Here is a 26,728-nt window from a genome sequence, read left to right on the forward strand (position 1 = left end):
ATCTCTTTAATATCTGGCTCAATGGAAGACAGCTAGATTCTCATATCTGCTTCTGAAGTCATTCTGCTACTGTATCATATGTCATGTGACTTACAGAAAATTATACCATATGCATGAGTAAAGGAGTGTACTAAAGGCAGATAACATCTCAGTATTGTTATGAAAATAGTTTCAACCTCGAAGAGCCCTTTGGAGGGATCTCAAAAACACCCCATAAATTCCAAACCACTTTTAGACAACTGCTAGATTGGAGCAAGCATAGGCCTGGGCTTGTTCCCTTGATGAATGTGTTAATTCTGTCATGTTCCACAGCCACATTTTAAAACTATAACTCTCCCACCCAGGCCTGGTGCTTTGGTCAGAGCAAATCCATGCTTTAAAAAGCTGGTTTTGGCTCATGTTCTGTTGGTGATAGTGGTGTTCAGAGGAAAGCTGCATTATTAAAATTATTATTAGGTTGGTGCAATTACTTTTGCACCGACCTAATAGCGTCAGTATATTTCTTACTAATATTATGGTTCATCTGTGCTTCAGAAAGCCTGTCTTTTAAGAATGAAGCTCTTTAGGAATGGTTTGTGAAGAGAGAGGAGGCTTTTCTGTGTTAAAATTCTAGTTCTTGTAGGGCTGGGTGCAGTGACTCATGCCTGTAATTCCAGAACTTTGGGAGGCCAAGGCGGGCAGATCACTTGAAGTCAGGAGTTCGATACCAGCCTGGCTAACACAATGAAACCCTGTCTCTACTAAAAATACAAAAAATTAGCCAGGCATGGTAGCATGTGCCTGTAGTCCCATGTAGTCGGGAGGCTGAGGCATGAGAATCACTTGAACTCAGAAGGTAGAGGTTGCAGTGAGCCAAGATGGCACCACTGTCCTCCATCCTGGGCAACAGAGTGAGACTCCATCTCAAAAAAAAAAAAAAATTCTATTTCTTTCAAGTAACCCACATGTATTTGGAATCCAAATGAACTCACTATGCTTCCACCTCAGTTCGTTCTGGTCCAGTTCTTTTTCATTATTTGAGGATCATAAGTAGTATTACTCTTTAATGTTAAAGTAACCACTCCTTTTTATATGGTTGATTTTAAATGTTTAAAATTTCTTTTTGTGAATTTGCTCTATAGTTACCAAGTTATCTCTTAGCAGTTTCAGTAATTGTGTCCAACATATGTTTCACAACATGTGGTTGAAAATAACAAGTTCTAAGATGTGTCTTTTATTTTGTTTTGTTTTTCCCTTTAGGCCTTCTCAGTATTTTTTGTTTGTGTAGCATTCACGTCAAATATAATATGCCTGCTGTTCATCCCCATACAATGGCTTTTTTTTGCTGCTAGCACATATGTATGGGTTCAGTATGTATGGCACACAGGTAAGTGTTAATGATTTCTTAGATGGATAGAAATCTTATATTCAAATTTTTTAATATGGTTATTTCTTTGAATACGTTATTTAGAGTTGAATTTAATGTGGATATTTTAAAGTTTTCATAATAGATTATAATATACCTTCAAAAAAGATAAATATTTTTTCATTATTTGAATCAAAACTTTAAGCCATTATGATTTGATATTTCAATCACAGGCATTGCAGGTACCAACTCTCATTCTGAATATATCTTTTTTTTTTTAAAGAAAAGTTGGAGTGGTTTCTACTTAAGTATACTTGAAAATAGCCGTGTGCCAAAAAAGAAAAAAAAAGTTCATGGAATTTCAGCATTGAAAGAAATGTCATTTAGATGAATTTGGCAAGAGAATCCCCACAGCACATGGTAGTTTTACATCTGGTGGGAAACCTACAGTGACAAGGAACTTACCTACTGTTCCTGGTACCCCTACTTTATTTTTGGGCAACTATCAAATAAAGTTCTTCCTCATATTAAGCCAGAATTTTCCTCCTTTTACTTTGACCCAGTGCGTCTTAACTGTTCTTAGGCTTGTTGATTTCTTTTTTAAAAATCTCTCTCTCTTTTTTTTTAAGATGGGATCTTGCTATGTTGCCGAGGCTGGACTTGCACTCCTGGGCTCAAATGATCTTCCCACCTCAGCCTCCTCCTAAGTATCTGGACTAAGACACAGCTTGCTGATTTCTTAGAGGATCTAAAGAGGTTTTCCCCAGAAAAACATAAGGGAATGTATAAAACTTTTCCTTAAAATGTCAAGGGAGCCAGGCACAGTTGCTCATGCCTGTAATTCCAGCACTTTGGGAGGCCAATGCAGGCAAATCACCTGAGGTCAGGGGTTCAAGACAAACCTGGCTAACATGGTGAAACTGTGTCTCTACTAAAAATAAAAAAATGAGCCAGTTGTGGTGGCTTATGCCTGTAATCCCAACTACTCAGGAGGCTGAGGCTGGAGAATCGCTTGAACCAGGGAGGCAGAGGTTGTGGTGAGCTGAGATTGCACCACTGCACTCCAGCCTGGATGACAGAGGGAGAATCCGTCTCAAACAAAACAAAACAAAAGCAAAACAAAAAATATCAAAGGGACTACTAGACCATCCCCTCAATCACAAACATTGAACCTCTGCATTAGAGCCACACTGAATGAATGTAGTCTCCCTTCCACATTAACATTTCTTTAGAGATTTAAAGACACTATCATAACCTCTTAAGTCTTTTGTGTAGGCAAGAATATCTCTGGTTTCACCAGCTTTTCCTTATATATTTTAATCACTTTTACCCTCTTAGTCTGCCTACTTCTCAGTGGTTCTCTGTACTATTGCAGGTGTGTTCTGACTAGAGTAGAGCTCCCTGCTTCTTAGAGCATTACTTCCATTAGTTCAAACTAAAATCAGATGAGATATTTTGACAGCCTCAACCCACTGTGAAAGCCAGAACTTGGATTTGAGGATTGGGTCTCAGTGTCAAACTTGTCTGCAAAGCTGCATGAAACTTGATTCTTGGGCCTAGCTACAACCTGTAGGATTTTGGCCAGGGAGGGAGCACCAAATAATAAAAGCTCCCTGGACCAACATTCATCCTCTTCTCAAAGCTGCTAAGATGATGCTGTTGGCCCATGTAGAAGACAATTGAGCTGTGTTTTTTAAAGTATCTGCTATAAGTGTGATTTTTCACCATGTTTCACACTCTTTCATATCTGACTTGATTTATAAGCTACTATGAAGGTTCTTTAGTCTGCTTTCCTCTAATTACAGTGATTTTTCTTCCCACCAGTTTTTAATTTATATTTCCTTATGTTGGGCCTCAGTTTCGAATGACCTGCCTTTTACACTCGTCACTCTCCCTATGTCTCAGCTTAGGGAGATGACTCCATTTTGGGCACCTATCAAAGTTCTTCCTCATATTAATCTAAATAATGTCTAAAGAACCTTCTACCTCAAATATTCTGTGATTCTGATGAGCTGTGGCAATTCCTTAAATTTCTTTAGTAAAATCTTAGTAGTGGAGAAGAAACTAACCACATAAGTATTTTTTTGGAGGGGGCGGGGATGGAGTTTCGCTCTTGTTGCCCAGGCTGGAGTGCAGTGATGCGATCTTAGCTTACTGCAACTTCTGCCTCGCAGGTTCAAGTGATTCTCCTGCCTCAGCCTCCTGAGTAGCTGAGATTACAGGCATGTGCCATCATGCCTGACTAATTTTGTATTTTTAGTAGAGATGTTTCTTCATGTTGGTCAGGCTGGTCTCAAACTCCCGACCTCAGGTGATCCGCCTGCCTCAGCCTCCCAAAGTGCTGGGATTATAGTTGAGAGCCACTGCTCCTGGCCCATATAACTATTAATAGAACCTATTGGGAACTAGTTCAGAGGGTGACCCACAGGGCAGCAATGTAGCTAATGTCATAAAAGGCTACTGGCCCCTCTCTAGTCCTAGGCTCAGAAATGCATGTTAGAATAGCTAAGGTATGAAATATGTTTTAATTTGGGATAGTGCTTAAACAAACAAAACAAAAAACTGCTCTTATTGGGCCAACAAATATGAGTGCAGTTTCTATAACTTGGGGTCCTTTTTCTTCCAGTTGTTAAAATTTAAAATTCTTTCCTGACAGTAGTAGGAATGGTTGATAAAATTACATATGGTTACAAAGAAGAATATTATAGCATAAGCTTTTTTTCCTGGTGATTAAGAGAGGGAAAAGAAACAGGATACCAAACTGTATATACAATCTGATTATTATACTTGTTCAAAAATTCTTTCAATGTGGTTTTATTTCATAGGTGTAGATATACAGATATTTTGTCTAATTATTATGTGCTTATGTTTGTAATAACTGTATAAATTAATATAGAGAATAGGGGTGGTGTTTGAAAATGCATTGTCCTGTGGGTTGCTGTTTTTCCTCCTACATTGTGAAAATACTTATTTTTTGGCTGGGCACAGTGGCTCACATCTGCAGTCCCAGCACTTTGGAAGGCCAAGGTGGGTGGATCACTTGAGTCCAGGAGTTCAAAACCAACCTGACCAAAATGGCGAAACTCCATCTCTACTAAAAACACAAAAATTAGCCAGGCATGGTCACGTTTGCCTGTAATCCCAGCTGCTCAGGAGGCTGAGTCAGGAAAATTGCTTGAACTCGGGAGGTGGAGGTTGCAGTGAGCCAAGATCGCGCCATTGCACTCCAGCCTGGGTGAGACCCTGTCTCAAAAAAAAAAAAGAAAATACCTACTATTTTTGGTATATTAAATTCATAAGAATGGTTGAAGCCATTAGCTGCCTTCATAGAGGATCCAGTGTCAACTTCACTCAGGTACTAGGACTAAGGGAGGTTTTCCTTAGAAGCAGATTCAGTACTGTCTCTGTCAACTTGGGCCCAGTTTATTTAAACTCTGGGGTTTACTCTTCTTCAACAGAATGAGGAAGTGAGACAAAATGATCTTCCTAGTTTCAAGGTACTATGGTTTTTCTTTAATTTCACCCCAAAGATCCTTAGCAAAAAGCATTCAGGTCACTGATTTTCCCCCCTCATGCCATGTAGTCCGCATCCATAAATATCCTATTGTTAGTCATGTCCTAATATAGATGGACCTAGCCTGCAGATTTTGATTCTGAAAGCCAATGGACATTTGCTTTTGTTTGCATCTTCTTTTGTTGCATGTTGCTTTTTCCTCCCTTGAAAATTGTTCTTAATTACAAAAGGAATATGAATTTGTGGTTTAGAAAAAATTTTGTTGAATAGTACTCAACAAAGTTGTCAAAAAGTTGTCAGAAACGTTTCTCTGTCCTACAACTTGTTCTTACTTAAGGATTTTATTTTTTTTATATGTAATTCAATGACAGTGCAGATCTTCCTCATTCTTTAGGAAAGCTTCAGCATATTTGATTACATAGATTTATCATAAACGTTTTCCTGTTGATGGACATTTAAGTTCTAAATTTTTGCTATTGCAGATATTACAGTGACTTTTTTTTTTTTGAGACGGAGTTTCGCTCTTGTTACCCAGGCTGGAGTGCAATGGCGCGATCTCGGCTCACCGCAACCTCCACCTCCTGGGTTCAGGCAATTCTCCTGCCTCAGCCTCCTGAGTAGCTGGGATTACAGGCACGCGCCACCATGCCCAGCTAATTTTTGTTTGTATTTTTAGTAGAGACGGGGTTTCACCATGTTGACCAGGATGGTCTCGATCTCTTGACCTCGTGATCCACATGCCTTGGCCTCCCAAAGTGCTGGGATTACAGGCGTGAGCCACCATGCCCGGCCTACAGTGAATATTTTTATATACTTATCTCAAGGCTCTTTTATGTTTCTGTAGGGTAGATTCTTAGAAGTGGAATTACTGAGTAAAAGAAAGGTATACGTATTTAAATTTAAATATACTGCCAAATTGCCATCTAATATAGTTGCCCCAATTTGTATTATTGCCAAGTATAAAAATGAACCTTTCCCCATACCCTCCCTATGCTATTATCTGTCTTTAAAAATTTTGCCTATCTAATAGTTAAGAAAGGGAATCTGATTGGTTTAATTTGTATTTTTCTAATCAGTAGTTAAGTTGAATATCTTTTTCTATGTTTTTTAGCCATATAGATTTCTTCTTTTGTGACTTGTAAATTTTCTTCAGTTGCCTTTTTATTGATCTGTAGGAGCTTTTTGTATGTCAGGGCTATGAATCCTTTGTTTTACATATATTGTAAATATTTTCTGGAAGGATGTTTATCTTTTATTTTTGTTAGTGATTCTATGGAATCATTGTTATATAAAAGCTTTCGGTTTGGATCAATTTGCTTTTTAACTTAGTTTAGGTGAAGGTCTTAATGAAAGTAATGTTTCGTTAGTGAATTAGTCTCCCAAACAACCCATCTGTTAGTTAATGTATCATTCATACTTGTCTCTCTGCTGCTTTCCCACAGAAAGGGGAGTGTGTTTGCCTACAGTGTCTCTCTGGATCCTCTTTGTTTATATTGAAGCAGCCATTAGATTTAAAGATCTCAAAAACTTTCATGTAGACCTTTGTCGTCCATTTGCTGCTCACTGGTAAGTATTACATATGTGTGTGTGTGTAGATATATATGTATATGCCTGTGTGTGTGTGTGTGTGTGTGTATTTTTTTTCGAGTTGATGTCTTGCTCTGTTGCCTAGGCTGGAATGCAGTGGCACGGTCTTGGTTATGCAACCTCTGCCTCCCAGCTTCAAGCAATTTTCCTGCCTCAGCCTCCTGAGTGGCTGTGATTACAGGCTTGTGCTACCACACCCGGCTAATTTTTGTATTTTTGTTAGAGATGGGGTTTCATCATATTGACCAGGCTAGTCTCGAACTCCTGACATCAATTGATCCACCTGCCTCGGCCTCCCAATGTGCTGGGATTATAGGCATGAGCCACCACTCCCAGCTGGTATTATATATATTATTTATCTATAATTCTTTCACTGTAGAATGTTAAGTTCACTATAAATTTATTCTTAGAAGTGTTCCATGGACTCGGAAAGCAGTACAGCATGGTTGGAGAGTGCATGAGTCAGGCAGATGAGTAAATCCCAGCTCTGTCCCCTGACAGCTGTGTTGCCTTGGGTGTGTCACTGCCTCTAAGCCATGGTTTCCTTACTGTCTCCCTGGGTCTTGGGAAAAAGGAACTGAAGTGATACATGTATTCAATTTAATGCCAAGCACATAGGTGTTTGATGCATGTTAGCTATTTTTTATAATCAGATAATGATTCCAGAAGGTCTTGATGAAATATATGGCTGTTTCATGAAGCTTAAAATAATTTAGAATTTCCTTTGCCTATTTATAAAAGTAAGAGAATATTATTAATAGTTTTTGAAGGAATGTTGTTTCTCTTTATAACATGTTAATAAATATTAACATGATGTTACTCAATTTTTCATGGTTACTCATAACCATGAAACATTTTTGAAAAATGAGCTTGATTCTTACTTATATCTATTGTGGACCTTACCACCGAATGTGTGTTTCACCTAAACACACCAATTTTTAATAATATTTGTGGCAGAATAAAAAAATACTGTTTCCAGTATTTTTAGTCTTTTTACAAACAAGTAAATTGAATGAACGTGGTCAATAAAACACATCACTGTAAGTTTGTAGTCAGACCACATTTAGACATCATAAACTGATATATTTTCATGTTAATGAAGCTTACATGGGCTTGACAATGTTTGCAGAGACTTTGAAATGATGTTAGGCAGGCTGATGAGTTCAGTGGAAATATTCAACTTTCTATCACAGAGATTAGAATTCTAAGTACAGATGGTCTGATTTGATGATACAAACCAAATGTTGGCACTGATCATATCAAATACTTATTTAAATTATTCTTGAATTTATGTATGATGGAATTTATATATGACAAAGTGTTTATGAACCAATTTTCAAGGAATAACTGGTGGCAGTACCCCTCAGGCAGCAAAGGGATTATGTTAAAGTAGTCACCTGAATTTGACTCTGCCTTCTAGTATTAGAAATCAAATGATGTCCTTGTGATTTTTTTTTAACACTGATGTTTACTTTTGGCTACCCATAAAGTGTCTACTCTTTTAGTTTTTAAAAGCATACAAATAGATGCCTAAGTTCTAATGCATAAAGCAGCTCAATATTTCTTAAAAGACATTAGCCACTATATCTGACAGTCACTGTGGTGACTCTGAATTAATTTGAAGAATGCCGAAGTCTCATGGGATGTGTCCTCTTATGGTCTAGCAGTCCTGTTGTTCCTGGGGGTTTTGTTCCGTGTGCCAATTGCTTCTGATTTCCACAGTAGACATTACATGTATGTGTGTGTCTAGTGAATGCTATTCTCAACTACCATCATCAATTAGAATTGATTTTTAAATTTTAAGTCATTCATAAGTATCCTCATGTGCTCGATGCATATGTGGTTCATTTTAAACCTGCAATTACTGGCTGGATTGTCTTCTTTCTAGTATTGGGTACCCTGTGGTAACTTTGGGCTTTGGCTTCAAAAGTTACGTAAGCTACAAAATGCGGTTAAGGAAGCAAAAAGAAGTACAAAAAGAGAATGAGTTTTACATGCAACTTCTTCAACAAGCCCTCCCTCCAGAGCAACAGATGCTGCAAAAGCAAGAAAAAGAGGCTGAGGAAGGTAGGTCTTTACCCTGAAGCTGTTGGCTCAATAGACTAGTCATTATTTTGTCTCTTGTTAGAATTTTCTTTTCTAGAAAAGTTGCTAGGATTTTGTTTTTTTCTATTTAATGGTGTTCTTCTTCAGGGTCATTGTTTGGTCAATGAAGTACAGATTGTGAATGAAGTTGTTTACATACTGTCTGAAGACTATGTGTTTAAATATGTTTATTTTATTTTATATACTTTTTAATATTTCTGATACTTTATTTATTTATTTATTTATTTATTTTTTAGTTTTTTTGCGACAGGGAGGATCTCACTCTGTTATCCAAACTGGAGTGCAGTGATACAGTTATGGCTCACTGCAGCTTCAAACTCCTGGGAACAGAGTAATCCTCCCTCCTCCACCTCCTGAGCAGCTGCTACCATAAGCACATGCCACCATGCCTGGCTAGTTTTTTTAAATTATTTTTTTGTGGAGTTGAGGTCTCACTGTGTTGTTGAGGCTTGTCTCAAACTCCTGATGTCAAGCAATCTTCCCACCTAGGCTTCCTAAAATGCAGGGATTATAGGCATGAGCCACTATGCCCAGCCTGTTATACATATCTTAAAATATACATTCTTAGCAGCAAAATAATATGGATCTATGTGAATTGGTAATTGAAGCAAGCAAGCCAAAAACCAAAGTATAAGCACAATAGAGATGTAAACGTGTAGAATTGAACTTTAGAAGCCAGATGTCTTCTGAATAGCGCAAAGATGGATAGGTCCTATTTTAAATGCTTCATATAATGTAATATGGATTTTAAATTGAACCATTTCTAATGGAATCTCTCTCATGGGCATTTGGCCAGTAGAAATAGATAATTGGCAGTAACCAATTTCCATTGGTTTGAGAGTTGAAAGTTTGAGGTCATGTTTTATTTAATATGTGTCAAAATTATCTTTTTGTCTGATGTGGTACAAAAATATCTCTTCAAGTAGACTTTAATAAGTTGGAATATGTAGACCTGATACACAAAATTATTTATGAGTTGTCTGGTAAATGATATAGGCTTCCTTATTACCTTAGCACTAGAGTCAAGAAAAAGGATAGATGTCCAGTATCCTAAAATTATTCCTTTCCTTTTGTTTCATTTAACCTCTTTCTTTTCAGTAAAGTTATTAGCAGTTTGCCTATTCTAGGCATTTAAAAAAATATAACTTGTTAGAATCTGCCTTTGTCCTCTCACCTCAGTGATAGACGAGTTTGATTTGACTGATACACACAGTGTGACATAATCATAAAACCCTGATCTTATTTTCAAGACTGAATCTTTAATGGCTTGATTTTCGTAAATGATGTTGATTTTCCGAATGTGGAGTTGCTCAAATGTATTTGGATTTTCTTTTTTCCCTACATCTTCTAGTAAACTATGAGGATTTACTTCTTGATTAGCTTAATGTGCTGGGGTTATTGCTTCTAAATGAGTGTGCAAACTAATGTAGCAAATTTTTTAAGTGTAGATAAGTTTGTTGAATTAATCTGTGTTGTTAAAAACTAAATATTCTAGTGTGGGCTTTTTGTTTGTTGGTTTGTTTTTGGTATTGTAGCAGCCAAAGGATTACCTGATATGGATTCTTCGATCCTTATACACCACAACGGAGGTATCCCTGCCAACAAAAAACTTTCCGCAACTTTGCCAGAGATAGAATACCGGGAAAAAGGGAAAGAAAAGGACAAGGATGCCAAAAAACACAACCTTGGAATAAATAACAACAATATTCTACAACCTGTAGACTCTAAAATACAAGAAATTGAGTATATGGAAAACCATATCAATAGTAAAAGATTAAATAATGATCTTGTGGGAAGTACAGAAAATCTCTTGAAAGAGGACTCATGCACTGCTTCTTCAAAAAATTACAAAAATGCCAGTGGAGTTGTGAACTCCTCACCTCGAAGTCATAGCGCCACAAATGGGAGCATTCCTTCCTCATCTAGTAAAAACGAGAAGAAGCAGAAATGCACTAGCAAGAGCCCAAGTACACACAAGGACTTAATGGAAAACTGTATTCCTAATAACCAGCTAAGCAAACCAGATGCACTGGTAAGGTAAGTGTGCATGCTATATCCTTACCAACACTTTCCAGTGAACTTGACATACTGTTGAAAAACAAATACTCCCATATGGGCCTGTAGGGATTGTTTTTGATCACATACTATGACTAGCGACTGTTTGGTGTTTGTTTTACCTGGGTTTTTTGGCCACTGTGTGTTACTTTGTTGAAGCATTGACTTCGGCTCTTTCCAGTGTTCTGAATAAGGGGTGACAGTGATTACTTTCTACATGTTACAAATTGACCTGTAGCTTGATTCTTCTAGCAGTGTTGAAAGACACTTCTTTGGTCCTTGTCCTTTTCTGTTTGCATATCCAAAGTTCTTTTGGCATAAACACACAAAAAAAGAGTTTTTGCTTATTCATGCAAATCTCTATTTGTCAAACAGATACACATTGCAGGAGAGGGGTGAGAAAGTTGTCCTTACTACTTTGTGCTTGTTTTGTTTTTCTGTTCATTTTTCTGCACTTAGAATATGAATTATCCCTAGGTAACTCTGGGAAAGTTAGATTTGAAAAGTAATCTCTTTCAAAAAAATCCATAGACTCAGTGTTAGACACGGAGTTTAATTAGGAATGTTCCTTTTCTCATTTTAATTAAAATAGTAACTTTTTTTGAGATGGAGTCTCACTCTGTCACCCAGGCTGGCATGATCTCGGCTCCTGGCTTTAAGTGATTCTCCTGTCTCAGCCTCCCGACTAACTGGGATTACAGGTGCTCACCACCACACCTGGCTAAATTTTTTGTATTTTTAATAGAGACTGGGCTTCACCGGATTGGCCAGGCTGGTCTCGAATTCCTGACCTCAAGTGATCCGTCCACCGCATCCTCCCAATTGCTGGGATTACAGATGTTTTATGGCCACCACTCCCGGCCATAAAAGAATAACATTGTTTTACTACATTAATTAAGACTGGCTCAGACTTAATTTTACTGTATTTTATATGGCTTATATTAGGCAAACACAAATATGTTCCTTTAACCTCAGATCTTTAATTTGGAAATAGATCTGAACTAGAGCTTTGTGTGTGTGTGTGTGTGTGTGTGTAACTCAAGAGGGCAATTGAAACTTTTCCCCGCCAGTTAATTATATTCCTCTTCCTCTGGTTTGTTTAAAGGCAGTCAGTTTATTCTAGGAGGGAGGCTTTCCAACATTATAAATGGTATGAACTAGATTATTAATGTATTTTAATTTTCTGATTGTCAGTTAAACTAAGGGAGTGTATTTGGGTTCCACTAATACAGGTTCTAGAGGTTTCACAGCCCCTAGGCTACTTTTGGAAGCGTGCTATTGCTGATGGCTGGCTGGCATTCATATCCGTTTGTTAGGACATTCTGCTTATTGTGCCCAGCAGAAAAAACACATGGAAGAGAACCTTCCTCCAGATGCCCATGGAAGAAAGACCAATTAGTTGACCTTCTGTTTCAGAAGGAATATCCCACAAATTCACTAAATGTTATACACAAAACATCTGCCACAGCTGTTTACCATCCTTTCTCCTACACAATTTTTTTTTTTCGAAATAGGATCTCACTCTGTTGCCCAGGCTGGAGTGTAGTGGTGCGATGACAGCTCACTGTAGACGTCACCTTCCCAGCCTCAAATTTTCCTCCGACCTCAGCTTCCTGTGTAGGTGGAACTACAGGTGCATGCCACTATGCCCAGCTAATTTTGTAAATTTTTTGTGGAGAGGAGCTCTTGCCATGTTGCCCAGGCTGACACAAGTTTAGTAATAGCAGTCAAGCCAAAATCCTTTTTATTTGTTGGTTATTTTAGAGGAAGCAGTCAGGACTCAGTCTTGTGCCACCACTGCCCCAGTTGTGATACTGATTGACTCTACCATCTGATCTGCTTTTAGTAGAGAAGTTCAAGGACCCAGATGGCTAATTATCCAGTAAGCTGGGGATGATGACATGGGTCCGGTGCCCCCATGCCTACACCCAAGGAGTATGCTTCTTCCTGTGGTCACTAAACGCGTACTCTGCCTTGACCTACAGTACCCCAGGTATTATGTTTTGGAGAACTACTTGCTATCAAATACTGATAGACAACATTATATTTAAGTAGATTTATAAGCTTCCACAGTATTATTTTCAACTTTTAATGTTATAAAAAATAAAGGGATGATCTAAATATCCAACAATGGGAGAAATTTAAAATAAGTTAGGGTCCATCCGTTTGATAAACTTTAAATATAGATATTATAAAATCATACTTTTGAGCCATGTTAAAGAATATGGGGAAGTACTCATGTCAAAGCATTTCATGAAGAAAGGAGAAAGCAATTTATTGAAAAATGATTTTTTTCTAATATAGATAGAAAAATGACTTTTTTTTTTTTTTTTGAGATGGAGTCTCTGTTACCCAGGCTGGAGTGCAGTGGCACAGTCTTGGCTTACTGCAGGCTCCACCTCCCAGGTTCAAGAGATTCTCCTGCCTCAGCCTCCCAAGTAGCTGGGATTACAGGTGCCTGCCACAATTCCCAGCTAATTTTCTGAATTTCTTAGTAGAGATGGGGTTTCATCGATTCGGCCAGGCTGGTCTCAAACTCCTGACCTCAAGTCTTCTGCCCACCTCGGCCTCTCAGAGTGCTGGGATTACAGGCATGAGGCATTGTGCCTGGCCAGAAAAACAATTTAAAGGAAAAAGAACCAAATTGTTAACAATAGTTGTTACCTGTTGATAGTATTGGGCATTTATTTTTTCTGTTTGCTTTCATACATTTTCACATTTTTCTATGATGAACAACAATGAAAGAGTTTAAAAGTAAAGGTATCTATCTGAGCTGATTATCCAGCTTGGTTGGAGGAGGTATTATCTTATTTCCTCCCACCCTTCCTTGACTATCTCCCTCTGTTTCCTCTTGTTTGACTTCATGTGTGTTTTGATGCATATCAATAAGACTGTGACTGATTCAAACCTAACATGTTTGAGTTGTTAGCTAGAGAGTGGGTTTGTTATTTTCAAATGGAGCAGGTTGGACTCATTGGTTTCTAAGACCCCTTCTGATGCAAACATACAGGGCTGACAGTGTGTACATGCACTGTTTGCTTCTGCAGGTACAGTTGGGGGTGTGCACAGTTCCAGGCTGACTGAAACTTCCACAGGGATGCTTTAAGCCATAAGATTGATCTCTCCTTTTTTAAAAAATTGTAGATTTAGGAGATACATTTGCCTACATGTGCAGGTTTGTTACAAGGGTATATTACATGATGCTGAGCTTTGGGCTTTTATTGATCCCATCACCTGGGCAGTGAACATAGTACCCAGCAGAAAGTTTTTCAGCCCATGACTGTCTCCCTTCCTTCCTCCTTTTCAAGTCCCTTGTGTCTGTCATTCCAGTCTTTCTGTCTGTATGTCCCCAAGTTGATATACCCTTTTCTAAGTGTTGAAGACAAAATTTGAAAACCAGTACTCTATTAACTAACCAGTAACTCTGCTGTAATAATAGATTAATTGCAACACGTTCTTACAGCTATGTCTGTCTGAATACTGTGGGTGAGAACTGCTATTTTTGAGGAACCAATTCAGTGACTTTTGGGGGGAAAATTCATTACTGCTCTACCAGTTTCAAGGAGAATTCTTATAGCTGGGTTTGGCTGTCCAATTAAGGGTTGATGGCCATTTCCTGTAAAAGGGTAGGCAATCTGGCAGGTCTTTTCTCAAGCTCTCTCACCTCCAGGGATATTCTTTAGTTTGCTGTTTACCATAGGTTAGCAAACAACAGCACACAAGCCAAATCTGGCCCACTGTCCGTTTTTGTAAAAATAAATTTTATTGGAACACAGCCACTCTCACTCATTTACATCATATCAATGGCTGCTTTCGTGCTACAGTGGCAGAGCTGAATAACTGCCTCAGAGACTATGGCCTGCAGAGCCGAAAGTATGTACTCTCTGGCCCTTTACAGAAAAAGTGTGCTGACGTCCATTGTATAGTAGTCACTTGTTTTGAAGATCTTTCCCCCTTACTAGATTGTGAGCTTCAGGGGGCAGAAGCTGGTTCTCTTCATTTTTAATATCTCTCTATAAAAGTAGAGTGCTTAGTGAATGTTGAATCAATTAATGATATATATGGGGACAAGGAACTCGGTGAATGGAAGAAGCTCTGCTCTACAAGGAAATACAGGAGAATGTGGAGCAGAAGGTGCTGGGTAGATTGCTAAGGTAAGGAAATGTGAGGAAGATGAAGAACCTGAGATTAAATAGGTGTTGCCTATAGGTCCTTTCCTAGAAAAGCTTGGGAACTTACCAAAGCCAGTCTGGAGTCCTCTGTTGATTTTAGAAATATATACCTTACAAAATGACCCTATTTTCTGCCAGCTTGATTTCTGAATTCTTTACCTAAGATATTTAAAAACAGACTTAATGTTGGAAGCCAAAAATGGTTTTGATTCCAACATGAGAAAAATTATAGTCAAAAACAGAAAAAGCAATGAGGAAGATCAGTTGTTTTAACTAAATACTGAGTTAGAAAGGAATAATATAAATTAGAATAAGGTTGGTTTAAAATTGTTCCTCAGTGGTCAATTAAAAATATTTTAAGTATGAAAAAATCATTAAAATTTTAGGTAAAGGAAAAAGGGAAAATAGTCCCATACTCATGACACAAATCGCTGTTAAAATTTTGTTGTCCTCCCATAGGCTAATTTTATGTATGTCATCATAGCGTTTTATAGTGTTTTTTAAAATAGATTTTAATTTTTAGAAGTTTTAGGCTCACAGAAAAATTGAGTGGAAGATACAGAGATTTCTCATATACCTGCTGTCCCTGTCCTCACTCATGCCTAGCCTTTCTATCATCAACATTCCCCACCAGAGTGGCACATTTGTTAGACAGACGAACCTTCATTGACACATCATTATCACCTAGTCCATAGTTTACATTAGAATTCATTATTCTCAGTGTTACACAGTCTTATGGATTTGAATAAATTTATAATGGCATTATCTACCATTATAACATACAGAGTAGTTTCACTGCCCTCCTTTGTGCTCCTTCTGTCCATCCCTCCCCTCCCCTGATCACTGGGAAGTGCTGATCTTTTCACTATGTTTCCAACCATACGATATCCAGAATATTGTATGGTTGGGATCATAGCCTTTTCTGATTGACTTCTTTCACTTAGTAATATGCATTTTAAGATTCCTCCATTTTAGACGGAGTCTTGTTCTGTCACCTAGGCTGGAGTGCAAAGGTGTGATCTTGGCTCACTGCAACCTCCACCTCCCAGGTTCAAGCGATTCTCCTTCCTCAGCCTCCCAAGTAGATAGGACTGCAGGTGCACACCGCCACACACACCGCCACAAAAATTTTTGTATTTTTGGTAGAGACAGGGTTTCTCCATGTTGGCCAGGCTAGTCTCGAACTCCTGACCTCAGGTGATCCGCCTGACTTGGCTCCCAAAGTGCTGGGATTACAGGTGTGAGTCACCATGCCTGGCCTATAATTTTTTTTTTCCCTAAGATGGAGTCTTGCTCTTGTGGCCCAGTCTGGAGTGAAATGGCACAATCTCAGCTCACTGCAACCTTCGCCTCCTTGGTTCAAGCAGTTCTCCTCTCTCAGCCTCCCAAGTAGCTGGAATTACAGGCACCCACCACCATGCCTGGCTGATTTTTTATATTTTTGGTTGAGACAGGGTTTTACCATGTTAACCAAGCTGGTCTTAAACTCCTGACCTCAGGTAATTCACCCACCCACCTTGGCCTCCCAAAGTGTTGGAATTACAGGTGTAAGCCACTGCGCCTGGCCTTTTTTTTTTTTTTTTTTTGGAGAGAGAGACAGGGATTCACTGTGTTGCCCAGGCAGGTCTTGAACTGCTAAGCTCCGGTGAGCCTCAGCCTCCCAAAATGCTGGGATTACAGGCATGAGCCCCCAAGCCCAACCCACTCTGTGTCTTTTCATGGCTTGATAGCTCATGTCTTTTTAGTACTGAATAATATTCCATTGGCTGGGTATATCATAAGCTTATCCATTCACCTGCTGAAGAACATCTTGGTTGCTTCCAAGTTTTGGCAATTATAAATAAAGCTGTCAACATCCATGTGCAGGTTTTGGGGTGGACATAAGTTTTCAGCTTCTTTGGATAAATTCCAAGGAGCACAATTGCTGGATCATAGAGAAAGAGTATGTTTAGTTGTAAGAAATTGCCACAATGTGTTTGACAGTGGCTATACTGGGGTGACATTTTGCATTCCCACCAGCAATGAATGGGAGTTCCTGTATGTCCTGGCCAGCACTTGGTGTTGTCAGTGTTCTGGATTTTGGCCACTGGAATAGGTGGATAGTGGTATCACATTGTTGTTTTAGTTTGCATTTCCCTGGTGACATATGATATGATGTTACATCTTTTTATATGCTTGTTTACCATCTGTGTATCTTTTTTGGTGAGATGTCAAAGTCCTCTTTGAGGACTTTGGGCCCACTTTTAAAATTTGTATAAATTCTTGGGGCACAAGTGCAATTTCATTACATGCATAGATTGGTATTGGTCACATCAGGGCTTTCAGGGTATCTAGCACCCAAATAGCATACATTTTACCTCTTAACCAACTTATTATCATCTACCCTTTTTCCACTCCCTCACCTTTGCAAGTCTCCCTTGTCTATCATTCGACTCTCCGTGTCCATGTGTACACATTTTTAGTAACCACTTATGAGTACAAACATGTAATAGCGGACTTTTTGTGTCTGGCTTGTTTCACTTGAAATAATGACCTCCAGTTCCACCCATGTTGCTGCAAAAGACATAATTTCATCTTTTAATGGCTGAACAGTACTCCATTGTGTATGTATACCACATTTTCTTTATCCAGTCATCCATCAGTGGACACTTCGGTTGATTCCATATCTTTGCTATTGTGACTGGTGTGACAATAAACATACAAATGCAGGTATATTTTTGATATATAGAGTTTTTTTCCTTTGGGTAGCAACCATTAATGGGATTGTTGGATCGAATGGCAGTTTTACTTTCAGTTCTTTGAGAAATCTCCATACTGTTTTCCATAGAGGTTGTATTAATTTACATACTCACCAGCAGTGTTTAAGGGTTTCCTTCTCTCCATATCCTTGCCAACATCCATTATTTTTTGTCTTTTTGATATTAGTTCAGCCTATTTATTTATTTAGAGACGGAGTTTCGCTCTTGTTGCCCAGGCTAGAGTGCAATGGCGCAATCTTGGCTCACCACACCCTCCACCTCCTGGGTTCAAGCCATTCTCCTGCCTCAGCCTCCCAAGTAGCTGGGTTTACAGGTTCCTGCCACTACGCCCAGCTAATTTTGTATTTTTAGTAGAGATGGGATTTCTCCATGTTTGTCAGGCTGCTCTCAAACTCCCGACCGCCTCAGCCTCCCAAAGTTCTGGGATTACAGGCATGAGCCACTGTGCTCAGCCAGTTCGGCCCATTTTAAAATCAGGGTGTTTGTTTTCTTATTGTTGAATTTTAAGAGTTTTTCATATATTTTCGATAATAGTCCTTTATCAGATGCTTTTTGCAAATGTTATACTTTCTCTCAGTGTGAGGCTTTTTATTCTCTTGACCGTGTCCTTTACAGAGCAGAAATTTTTAATTTTAATGAGGTCCAGTTTATCAGTTTTTTCTTTTATAGATCATGACTTTAGAGTTGTTTGTGTAGTTTTGATGTCCTGCTTTTTTAACTTAAATTATATAAAAATCATTTTCTCATTAAGTCTAACCCTCATTTTTACATACGGTGGAATATTCCATGGCAGGTCTGTGTGATCATTCAGAAATCACTCTTGGCCAGGCACACTGGCTCACATCTGTAATCCTAGCACTTTGGGAGGCTGAGGTGGATGGATTACTTGAGTTCAAGAGTTTGAGACTAGCCTGACCAACATGGTGAAACCCTGTCTCTACTAAAAACACAAAATTAGCTCGGCATGGAGGTGCATGCCTGTAATTCCAGCTACTTGGGAAGCTGAGGCAGAAGAATCTCTTGAACCCAATTGGCAAAGGTTGCAGTGAGCCGAGATCTCACTACAGCACTCCAGTCTGGGCAATAAAAGTCAAACTCTGTCTCAAAAAAAAAAAAAAATCACTCTTTAAGACCAGGCAGAGCAGGGTGCTACACCAGAACTACTGTCCCAAAGTTTCAAGGCCTGCAAACAGAGGAGTCAACAATTTTGTTTGCACTTACCACAGGTTCCCTCTCAAAACACCCGAAGACCATGTGGTTTCTTGTTGGCAGTTGTTAATTCTTTCAATTTCCTAGTTAAGGGAGAGGGCTTAACACTTAGAGTTAACAAAATACTAAGTGATCCATAATCTGCAGAAATGTTGAAGGAAACATTTCTTCTCCCTTTATTTCCATTCCACTGCATTTTTTAAGACAGAAGATTCATCTTTTTTATTATAGTGTTTATTTTTTAATATGATATCCATCCTTTAAAGTAGTTGAATTATATCTGGTATAAAGAGTCCTAAAGGAAGTGTATCCAGAGTACCCTTTGTAGAGTACCGTTTAATAAAACTGAGTAAATTTAGAATGATGCTTTTTTTTCCAACTCGACGAGATCTAAGAGCTATCTAGACCAGCTTCCTGTTTTTTTGTTTTTGTTTTAATCAGCGAAGTAAATGAACCCTAGAAGATTACGTGGCTGGTGCAGGTGACAAAGCTAGTGATGGTGCCAAGACGAGAACTGAAGTTTCTTGACTTCTGGAACCCTTTCTGTTATACCATAGTATTTTAAAAAATTTTATCAACTTGCTTTCTTTTTCTGCTTTAAATTTTTTTGGGTTTTTGTTTTGAATGCAAATACAACTAAGATTGGCCCAAGGATAGGCACTAGAGTGAGATTTTAGGATCTCGTGGCTAAAATCTGTAAATTGTCATGATGGTAAGTTCCTAGAAAGTTTGAAGCCATGGAAGAGAAAAGTGTCTTTTTTTTGAGACAGAGTTTTGCTCCTGTTACCCAGGCTGGAGTGCAATGGCGTGATCTTGGCTCACCGCAACCTCCGCCTCCTGGGTTCAGGCAATTCTCCTGCCTCAGCCTTCTGAGTAGCTGGGATTACCGGCATGCACCACCATGCCCAGCTGATTTTTTGTATTTTTAGTAGAGACAGGGTTTCACCAGGTTGACCAGGATGGTCTCGATCTGTTGACCTCGTGATCCACCCACCTCGGCCTCCCAAAGTGCTGGGATTACAGGCTTGAGCCACCGCGCCCGGCCAAAGTGTCTTTTTTTTTTTAAGGAGAATATGGCAATATGGGTAAAGTGTCATATATTGAATACTCACTGTTTTATTCCGCTCCAAATTCATTTGGTTATTTTAGGCACATCAAAATGATATTACTTATAACTTGGTTTGCTCCCACAATTAGTCCTGTTTATCTAGATACTTGAGGCTCTAGAAGGAAATGGGGAAAACATTTCTCAGAATTTTTTTCAGGAATTTCCAAGCAATAGGTAGAATTGCCTCAGAGAAGGAGGAGGCATAGAGAGCACTTTGAGAGATTTTAATTCATTTGCTTACACTGAGAAGTGTTTTGTTTTGTTTTTGAGACAGAGTCTCTGTCACTCAGGCTGGAGTACAGTGGTGGGATTTTGGCTCACTGTAACCTCTGCCTCCTGGGTTCAAGCAATTCTCCTGCCTCAGCCTCCTGAGTAATTAGGATTACAGGTGGCACCACCACGCTCGACTAATTTTTGTATTTTTTTAGTAGAGACGGGGTGTCACCATGTTGGTCAGGCTGGTCTCAAACTCCTGACCTCAGGTGATCTACCTGCCTCGGGTTCCCAAAGTGCTAGGATTGCAGGCGTGAGCCACCATGTCCGGCTGAGAGGTATTTAATTTACACTCGTATCCAAGTACTAATTTAAATTAACAAATCGAGTCCTAGAAAAATAGTTTTAGAGTGTATAGACTGATAACAAAGTAATCTATAAATAAGCTATATAATGTTCTAGTCGTCAGTGAGTATGATTAGTATTATGTTTTAGTTGTCTGTGATAGGAGTTTTTGTGACTCATTCCTTTCTAGTTGAAGTTGGTGAGTGAGCAAAGTGTCATTGCCCTTCATTGTACTTTCTAACCCACTTAAACCTTGTATTTATGTTTTATGATTTTAAAACATAATTCTGCCCCTTTGTCCTTAAAAGAACAGATGGAAATAGCAAATGTTAAAAACCATCAGCTTTCCCCTTTGACTTTGCTGATGGCACATTGCTCAAATGTGGCTTGACTAGCAATTCACAGACTTTCATACTTATGAATTTAACCTTGTCTTCCAGCTACCAGCATTTAAGACTGCTGTGTAACCTCTGACTTTTTTTTTTCTTTTTATTCTTTCTTTTTTTGAGACGGAGTCTCACTCTGTTGCCCAGGCTGGAGTGCAATGGCATGATCTCGGCTCACTACAACCTCCACCTCCCGGGTTCAAGTGATTCTTCTGCCTCAGCCTCCCAAGCAGCTGGGACTACAGGCATGCACACCATGCCTGGCTAATCTTTGTGTTTTTAGTAGAGATGGGGTTTCTGTGTTGGCCAGGTTGGTCTCCAACTCCTGACCTTGTGATCTGCCCGTCTCGGCCTCCCAAAGTGCTGGGATTACAGGCTTAATTTATCACCATGCCTGGCAACTTCTTCTTTTATAAGACTTGTTGGTGTGTTTGGTCTTGCAGTTTGGGGAAAAAAACTAAAGGAGATGTTTTACAGTACTTATTTTTTGTTTCTCCACATTATAAGATGTCCACACCCAATTTAAAATTATACATTAGTTGAAAATAAAGGACTGTATTTTTAGATACTAACTTTTCATAATCCATGGATTCAATATGATTTTGTGTGAATTAACTGTAAAACAGAGCAAAGTGAAGAGAGAATCCAAGATGCCCCTATTTTGTCATCTTAGAGAAGCATTTCAAAGCCACTAGGAAAATTTGGGGCTAATGCTGTTTACTATCTATCTTTCTATTGTTCTTTATCCCTTATAGGGAACTGGCCTGGGTCAGGGTTAGGAGTATGTGAGGCTGGCTCCCAGCTCCAGGGCAAGAGAGAAAGGTGCTGGTCCAGGTTGTAATAGAAGGTGGAGAAGAAGATTCAGAGCATGTAGCCCAAGGTTATAGGCATGAAACACAAATGGAATCCAAAGCTAAGACCTGACCATTGGTTTGAAGCAAGACAGAGCAGTCAGTTTAGAAGACAGAGCCTGTGAGCATTCCCTGGACTGGTAACCCAGGGGGAGGTGGCCTTTCATGGACAATTCTACTCTTTCCCTAAGACTGTGATGAGACCTTAGTGAGGAACCACACTAGTTAAGTAATAAAGACAACAAACTATTCTCTTGAAAGGTGCAAGCTCATCTTAAGGTAATTAGAGGAACCCAAGATTGTTTGCTAAAGTGGGATGGGGAGGGGGCAGGTAGCAGAACAGATTGTATAGTATGAATCTATTGAAAAATATGGGTGGGGGGCCGGGTTCAGTGGCTTACGCCTTTAATCCCACACTTTGGGAGGCTGAGACAGGCAGATCATTTGAGGTCAGGGGTTTGAGACCAGCCTGGCCAAAATGGAGAAACCCCATCCCTACTAAAAATAGAAAAATAGCTGGACATGGTGGCATGTGCCTGTAGTCCCAGCTATTCAGGAGGCTGAGGCACGAAAATCACTTGAACCTGGGAGTTGGAGGTTGCAGTGAGCCAAGATCGCACCTCTGTACTTTAGCCTGGGCCACAGAGTGAGAATCTGCCTTTAAAAAAAAAAAAGAAAGAAAAATACGGGTATGACCGGGCACAGTGGCTCACACCTGTAATCCCAGCACTTTGGGAGGCCAAAGCAGGTGAATCACTTAAGGCCAGGAGTTTGAGACCAGCCTGACCAACATGGCAAAACTCTGTCTCTACTAAAAATACCAAAATTAGCTGAGTGCAGTGACGGGCGCTTGTAATCCCAGCTACTTGGGAGGCTGAGGCACAAGAATCACTTGAACCTGAGAGGCAGAGATTGCAGTGAGCCGAAATCGTGCCACTGCACCCCAGCCTGGGTGACAGAGTGAGACTCTGTCTCAAATAAAAACGAAAAATATAGGTAGATACATTTCTCATGCGCACAGAAAATTACTTGAAATATATACCAGATGGTCAATTATAGTTGGCTGTCAGAGACATTTACTTTCTGCATTGTTTATTTCTGTATAGTTTAAGTTTTTATAACATGCTTATTATACCATAAGATGTAAGCTCAGTGTGGGCAGGGAAGTTATTCTCACTGGTTTGTCATAGTACACAGTGCTTGGCTTGACACAGAGTAGGTACTCAATAAATACTTGTTAAATTAATATTACCTTTGTGCAGGGAAATACTAGGAAGCAGGGAGGATGGCACCCAGTAATTTTATTGCAGTGTAACTCAAAGGCTTTTGAAGTTAGAAAACCTGAATATCACATTAGACTCAATCGAGGACTACACATTCAGTATAAATTTGTTTGTTATTTTTGAGAAGGTTATTAACAATTTTATTTCTAAATAGAATGTCTATTTGCTCCAAACTCCTTTTCTTGGTATTTCACAGGAAGTTTTAAAATCCAGCACTCTGTCAGTAGTTTTTCCCAAGGCTTTGCAAGAGGTGTAAGAATTTCTGCAAGGTACAAGGGGCAAGAGGAGAAAAATCCTCTGAGTCACTGCTGTCAAAAAAGACATTTGCTCCTGCAGTGGGGTGGTTGTACTTCAGGGCTGAAGAATCTAGGCACAAGCCTCATCTCAGCTAGGAACAGGAATGATAATCTCAGTTTGCCTTATCTTATTTATCTTTCCTGGTGGGTCTCTCTTCTCACCAGTCTCGGATCATTCTTTGTCTTTGTGGTAGCTGGAGATATAGCTCAGATCCCACATTTCTGTTCCAACCTTCTCTCCAAGGAGATCCTCCAAGTTAGAATATGTATGTGGCTGCTTTTTCTCTAGTGCTACAGAGAACGGTACATTTGTTTGTTCCCTTCTGCTTTGAATGCATTTTGCTTGTGTCAGGAGTAGTTTGTGAAAGAAAATCTGATCTTGGTAGACAGTGATTCAGGCTTTGGGGGTTTCCCTAGCTGCATTCTCTGCAGGTGCCTATACAACAGGGTGCTGACAGATTGCTGCAGAGTCACCTTCTTGACCCCTTCATGAGTGATGGTGACCACAGCAGTCCTTTCTGCTTCTGTGAGGCATGTAATAATTTTCTGGATCAGCATCATTCTAGCTGAGAGATAAAATTATAATAAAAATGTATGAAATTTTAGAATGGGAACTGTAAAAACTAGACACTTAAGTGTTCTAGCTAGGCTAGATTAAATATATTGCGTATAACTGCTGCTAAATTATTCGGAAATTATCAAGTGGGGAAAAATAAGTAGTAGAGCCATCTGTCTATTTAGTAAGGTTAGTGTGTTTTCTGTCTCTGTGGAAACATGTTTTTGATTTATGTTTTTCTAGCACTATGTCTGAGCAGATACACTTTGTCAGACCTGAGTTAGTTTCATTTTCTGCTATTCCCATAATATTCCAATAATATAAACAGAGTTAAACTGTAGGTATCTCTACCTATAGTTCCAACCTTCTCTCCAAGGAGATCCTCCAAGTTAGAATATGTGTATGGCTGCTTTCTCTCTAGTGCGACAGAGAACGGTAGCACTAGAAACTACAGGTATCTCTACCTATAGTTTAACTCTGTTTATATTAATTTACAATATAGTTTGAGTTTATTTTAACCATTGAAGGGATTTAAAATTATTGTATTCTGGGATTTAAATGAGGTAATAGAGGCATGATAATTTTATACTGAAACAGGGTTATTTTGTGACTTGAAAACCATGTGGCATTTTAGAAACTAGGCATAAGTGAATTTAAGCAAGCAGTTTACCGAATGTCTCCATATTTAAGTGGTCAAACAGGAAGGTGATTATGGTGCATGGATAAATTATGAAATAAAACATAGTTTATTAGGGAGGGGGCTTTTACATAAACATGAAAAAAACACTTTTATATTGAGTCCTGAGAGTTTATTCTATCAAAACAGAGATTTCTAGATAGGCTGTTTGAAAATTTCCTCACTAGAATTGAGAAGGAACTAACAAAACTTTGAAAGGCTTTGTGTTAAAGGCTGAGTCAGTACCTCTGTTGGCATATAATGAATTGAGTTTTTCATCTCAGGGGGATAGGGGTGGATTCCCTGAAGGGAAAGTAACCCCAAGGAAAAGGAACCATATTCTTTAAATATTATTTATGCTATCGTTTGGAAACTGGCTATTTGGATACTTTGCCAGCCAATGTGTGTATATTTCAGTCTTTGCAAATCTCTTGGGTAGATCTTTTCTCCCAGCTGGCTGGGACTCTCAGGATTAAAACCAAGTTTCAGATTCTTTTTTATAGGCAGAATGACAACTCTCCTCTATCACAAGATACATTTCACTTTTCTTGTTAGAGTGTTCCAATAGATTCAAAACAGAAACACAAAGTAATGAACTAGAAAGGACCCCCACACTCTGCTCCAGAGCAAGTACTGCAGATTCAGACTCCTACAGGAGTGAGTGGAGCAGGCTGGGGTGAGCATTCTGGAGTCTGGCATTGGTATCATTCTCATTCAGTACTGCACCTGACACCCAGGATTTTGGGAGCATAAATCCTTCCAAAGGGGACAGCCAGTTGTTGCCATGGGGGATTGTAGGCCCAGTGTTGCCAAGTCTTCTGGTATTTTGGAGAGATGCTAAAAATATCTTTATGTGAAATCTCTCAGTTTAAAAACATTTTTTTTTTAACATCACGTATGGGGAGGGTGAAACAAAACATGCTTATGGACCAGATTGGCTCACCAGTTTGCAACCTCTGTGCCTCACCTTTTCTGTTATACTTGTATTCTGCTTCTTCTGGCCCTCTGGCCCCACCAGTCAAAACCTGACTTTACTTTAGCAAGGACTTTTCTGTGAGGAAATACCTGGTAAATCCTATGAATCTGCCATATATTAATGGAACCTTTTTGCCTTTTCCTTTTCAGTTTCTTGTGCTCCTAGAAAACAGGCCATGTTGCCAGTACCTCTCCAGAGTGAAAGACCATTCCCTTTACCGTGAGATTCCTACACCTGACTGTGAGGCTTTCATACCACTTAGAAGGAAAAGGGACAGCCAGGCGCAGTGGCTCACGCCTGTAATCCCAGCACTTTGGGAGGCTGAGATGGGCTGATCACCTGAGGTTGGGAGTTTGAAACCAGCGTTACCAACATGGATGGAGAGACCCCTTCTCTACTAACAATACAAAATTAGCTGGGCATGGTGGCACATGCCTATAATCCCAGCTACTCGGGAGGCTGAGGCAGGAGAATCGCTTGAACCCATGAGGCAGAGGTTGCGGTGAGCCTAAGTCATGCCATTGCACTCTTGCCTGGGCAACATAAGCAAAACTCCGGCTCAAAAAAAAAAAAAAAGGAGGTGGGACAGCCTTGTGATAAGAAGGGTGGTTTGGGGCCTTCTGGCATTCCTCAAACCATACTGTGCAGAGAGCTGCTTACTCCACTCCATCTGTGTCTAGGACTGATAGCTTCTTCCACATCAAGATATTTTTCTACTGTTTTCAGAGCATAAAATATACCAAAACTCAGGATGTGGGCCCTGCTTATTCACAGACTTCACGGGACTGGCTTAGAATCTGAACTTCTCAGCACCATTTCTTGTAACATGTGTGGTACAGTGAAGTCTAAAGTCAGAGCAGTGCCTCCTCTCCTGCAGCCAGTGTTGTACATAACCAAGAGATCTTTCCAAAGATAATAGGACAAACAAGACAATAAACTGCAGCTATAGAATCTAGATTTAGAAAAACTATTATTTTGATAGGAGCTGATGAGTAGGAAGTAGTTGAGGTAGATTTAAAAACTGAGACATCCTCTATGTCAGAAAATTAAGTTCCCCTTTTTTGGAGTGACCTAAAAAGTTTATGTTGGCTGGTGGCTGGGCATGGTGGCTCACACCTGTAATCCAAACACTTTGAGAGGCGAGGCAGGATGATCACTTGAGTCCAGGAATTTGCTTGACCAGTCTGGGCAACATAGCAAGACCCAGGCTATACCCCACTCCCCCCACTCCCCCCACCCCCCAAAAAAGTAAGAAACTTGAATTTTCCCTAACGTTTTGGGTTGCTCTGAA

General features: G+C 39.4%; 1 protein-coding gene across 1 annotated transcript in view; it reads left to right on the plus strand.

Annotated features, from left to right (window-relative positions):
* The window catches only part of MACO1 (macoilin 1), a 66,385-nt gene that overhangs the window by 17,186 nt on the left and 22,471 nt on the right, over positions 1–26,728 (plus strand). The window contains exons 3-6 of the mRNA XM_035308179.3: positions 1,240–1,366; positions 6,302–6,425; positions 8,335–8,513; positions 10,088–10,589. Of these exons, the coding sequence (XP_035164070.1) occupies positions 1,240–1,366; positions 6,302–6,425; positions 8,335–8,513; positions 10,088–10,589 (932 nt within the window). The remainder of the gene's footprint in view (positions 1–1,239; positions 1,367–6,301; positions 6,426–8,334; positions 8,514–10,087; positions 10,590–26,728) is intronic.

This window comes from Callithrix jacchus, chromosome 7, assembly GCF_049354715.1.
Source record: "Callithrix jacchus isolate 240 chromosome 7, calJac240_pri, whole genome shotgun sequence".
Classification (NCBI taxonomy): Eukaryota; Metazoa; Chordata; class Mammalia; order Primates; family Cebidae; genus Callithrix; species Callithrix jacchus.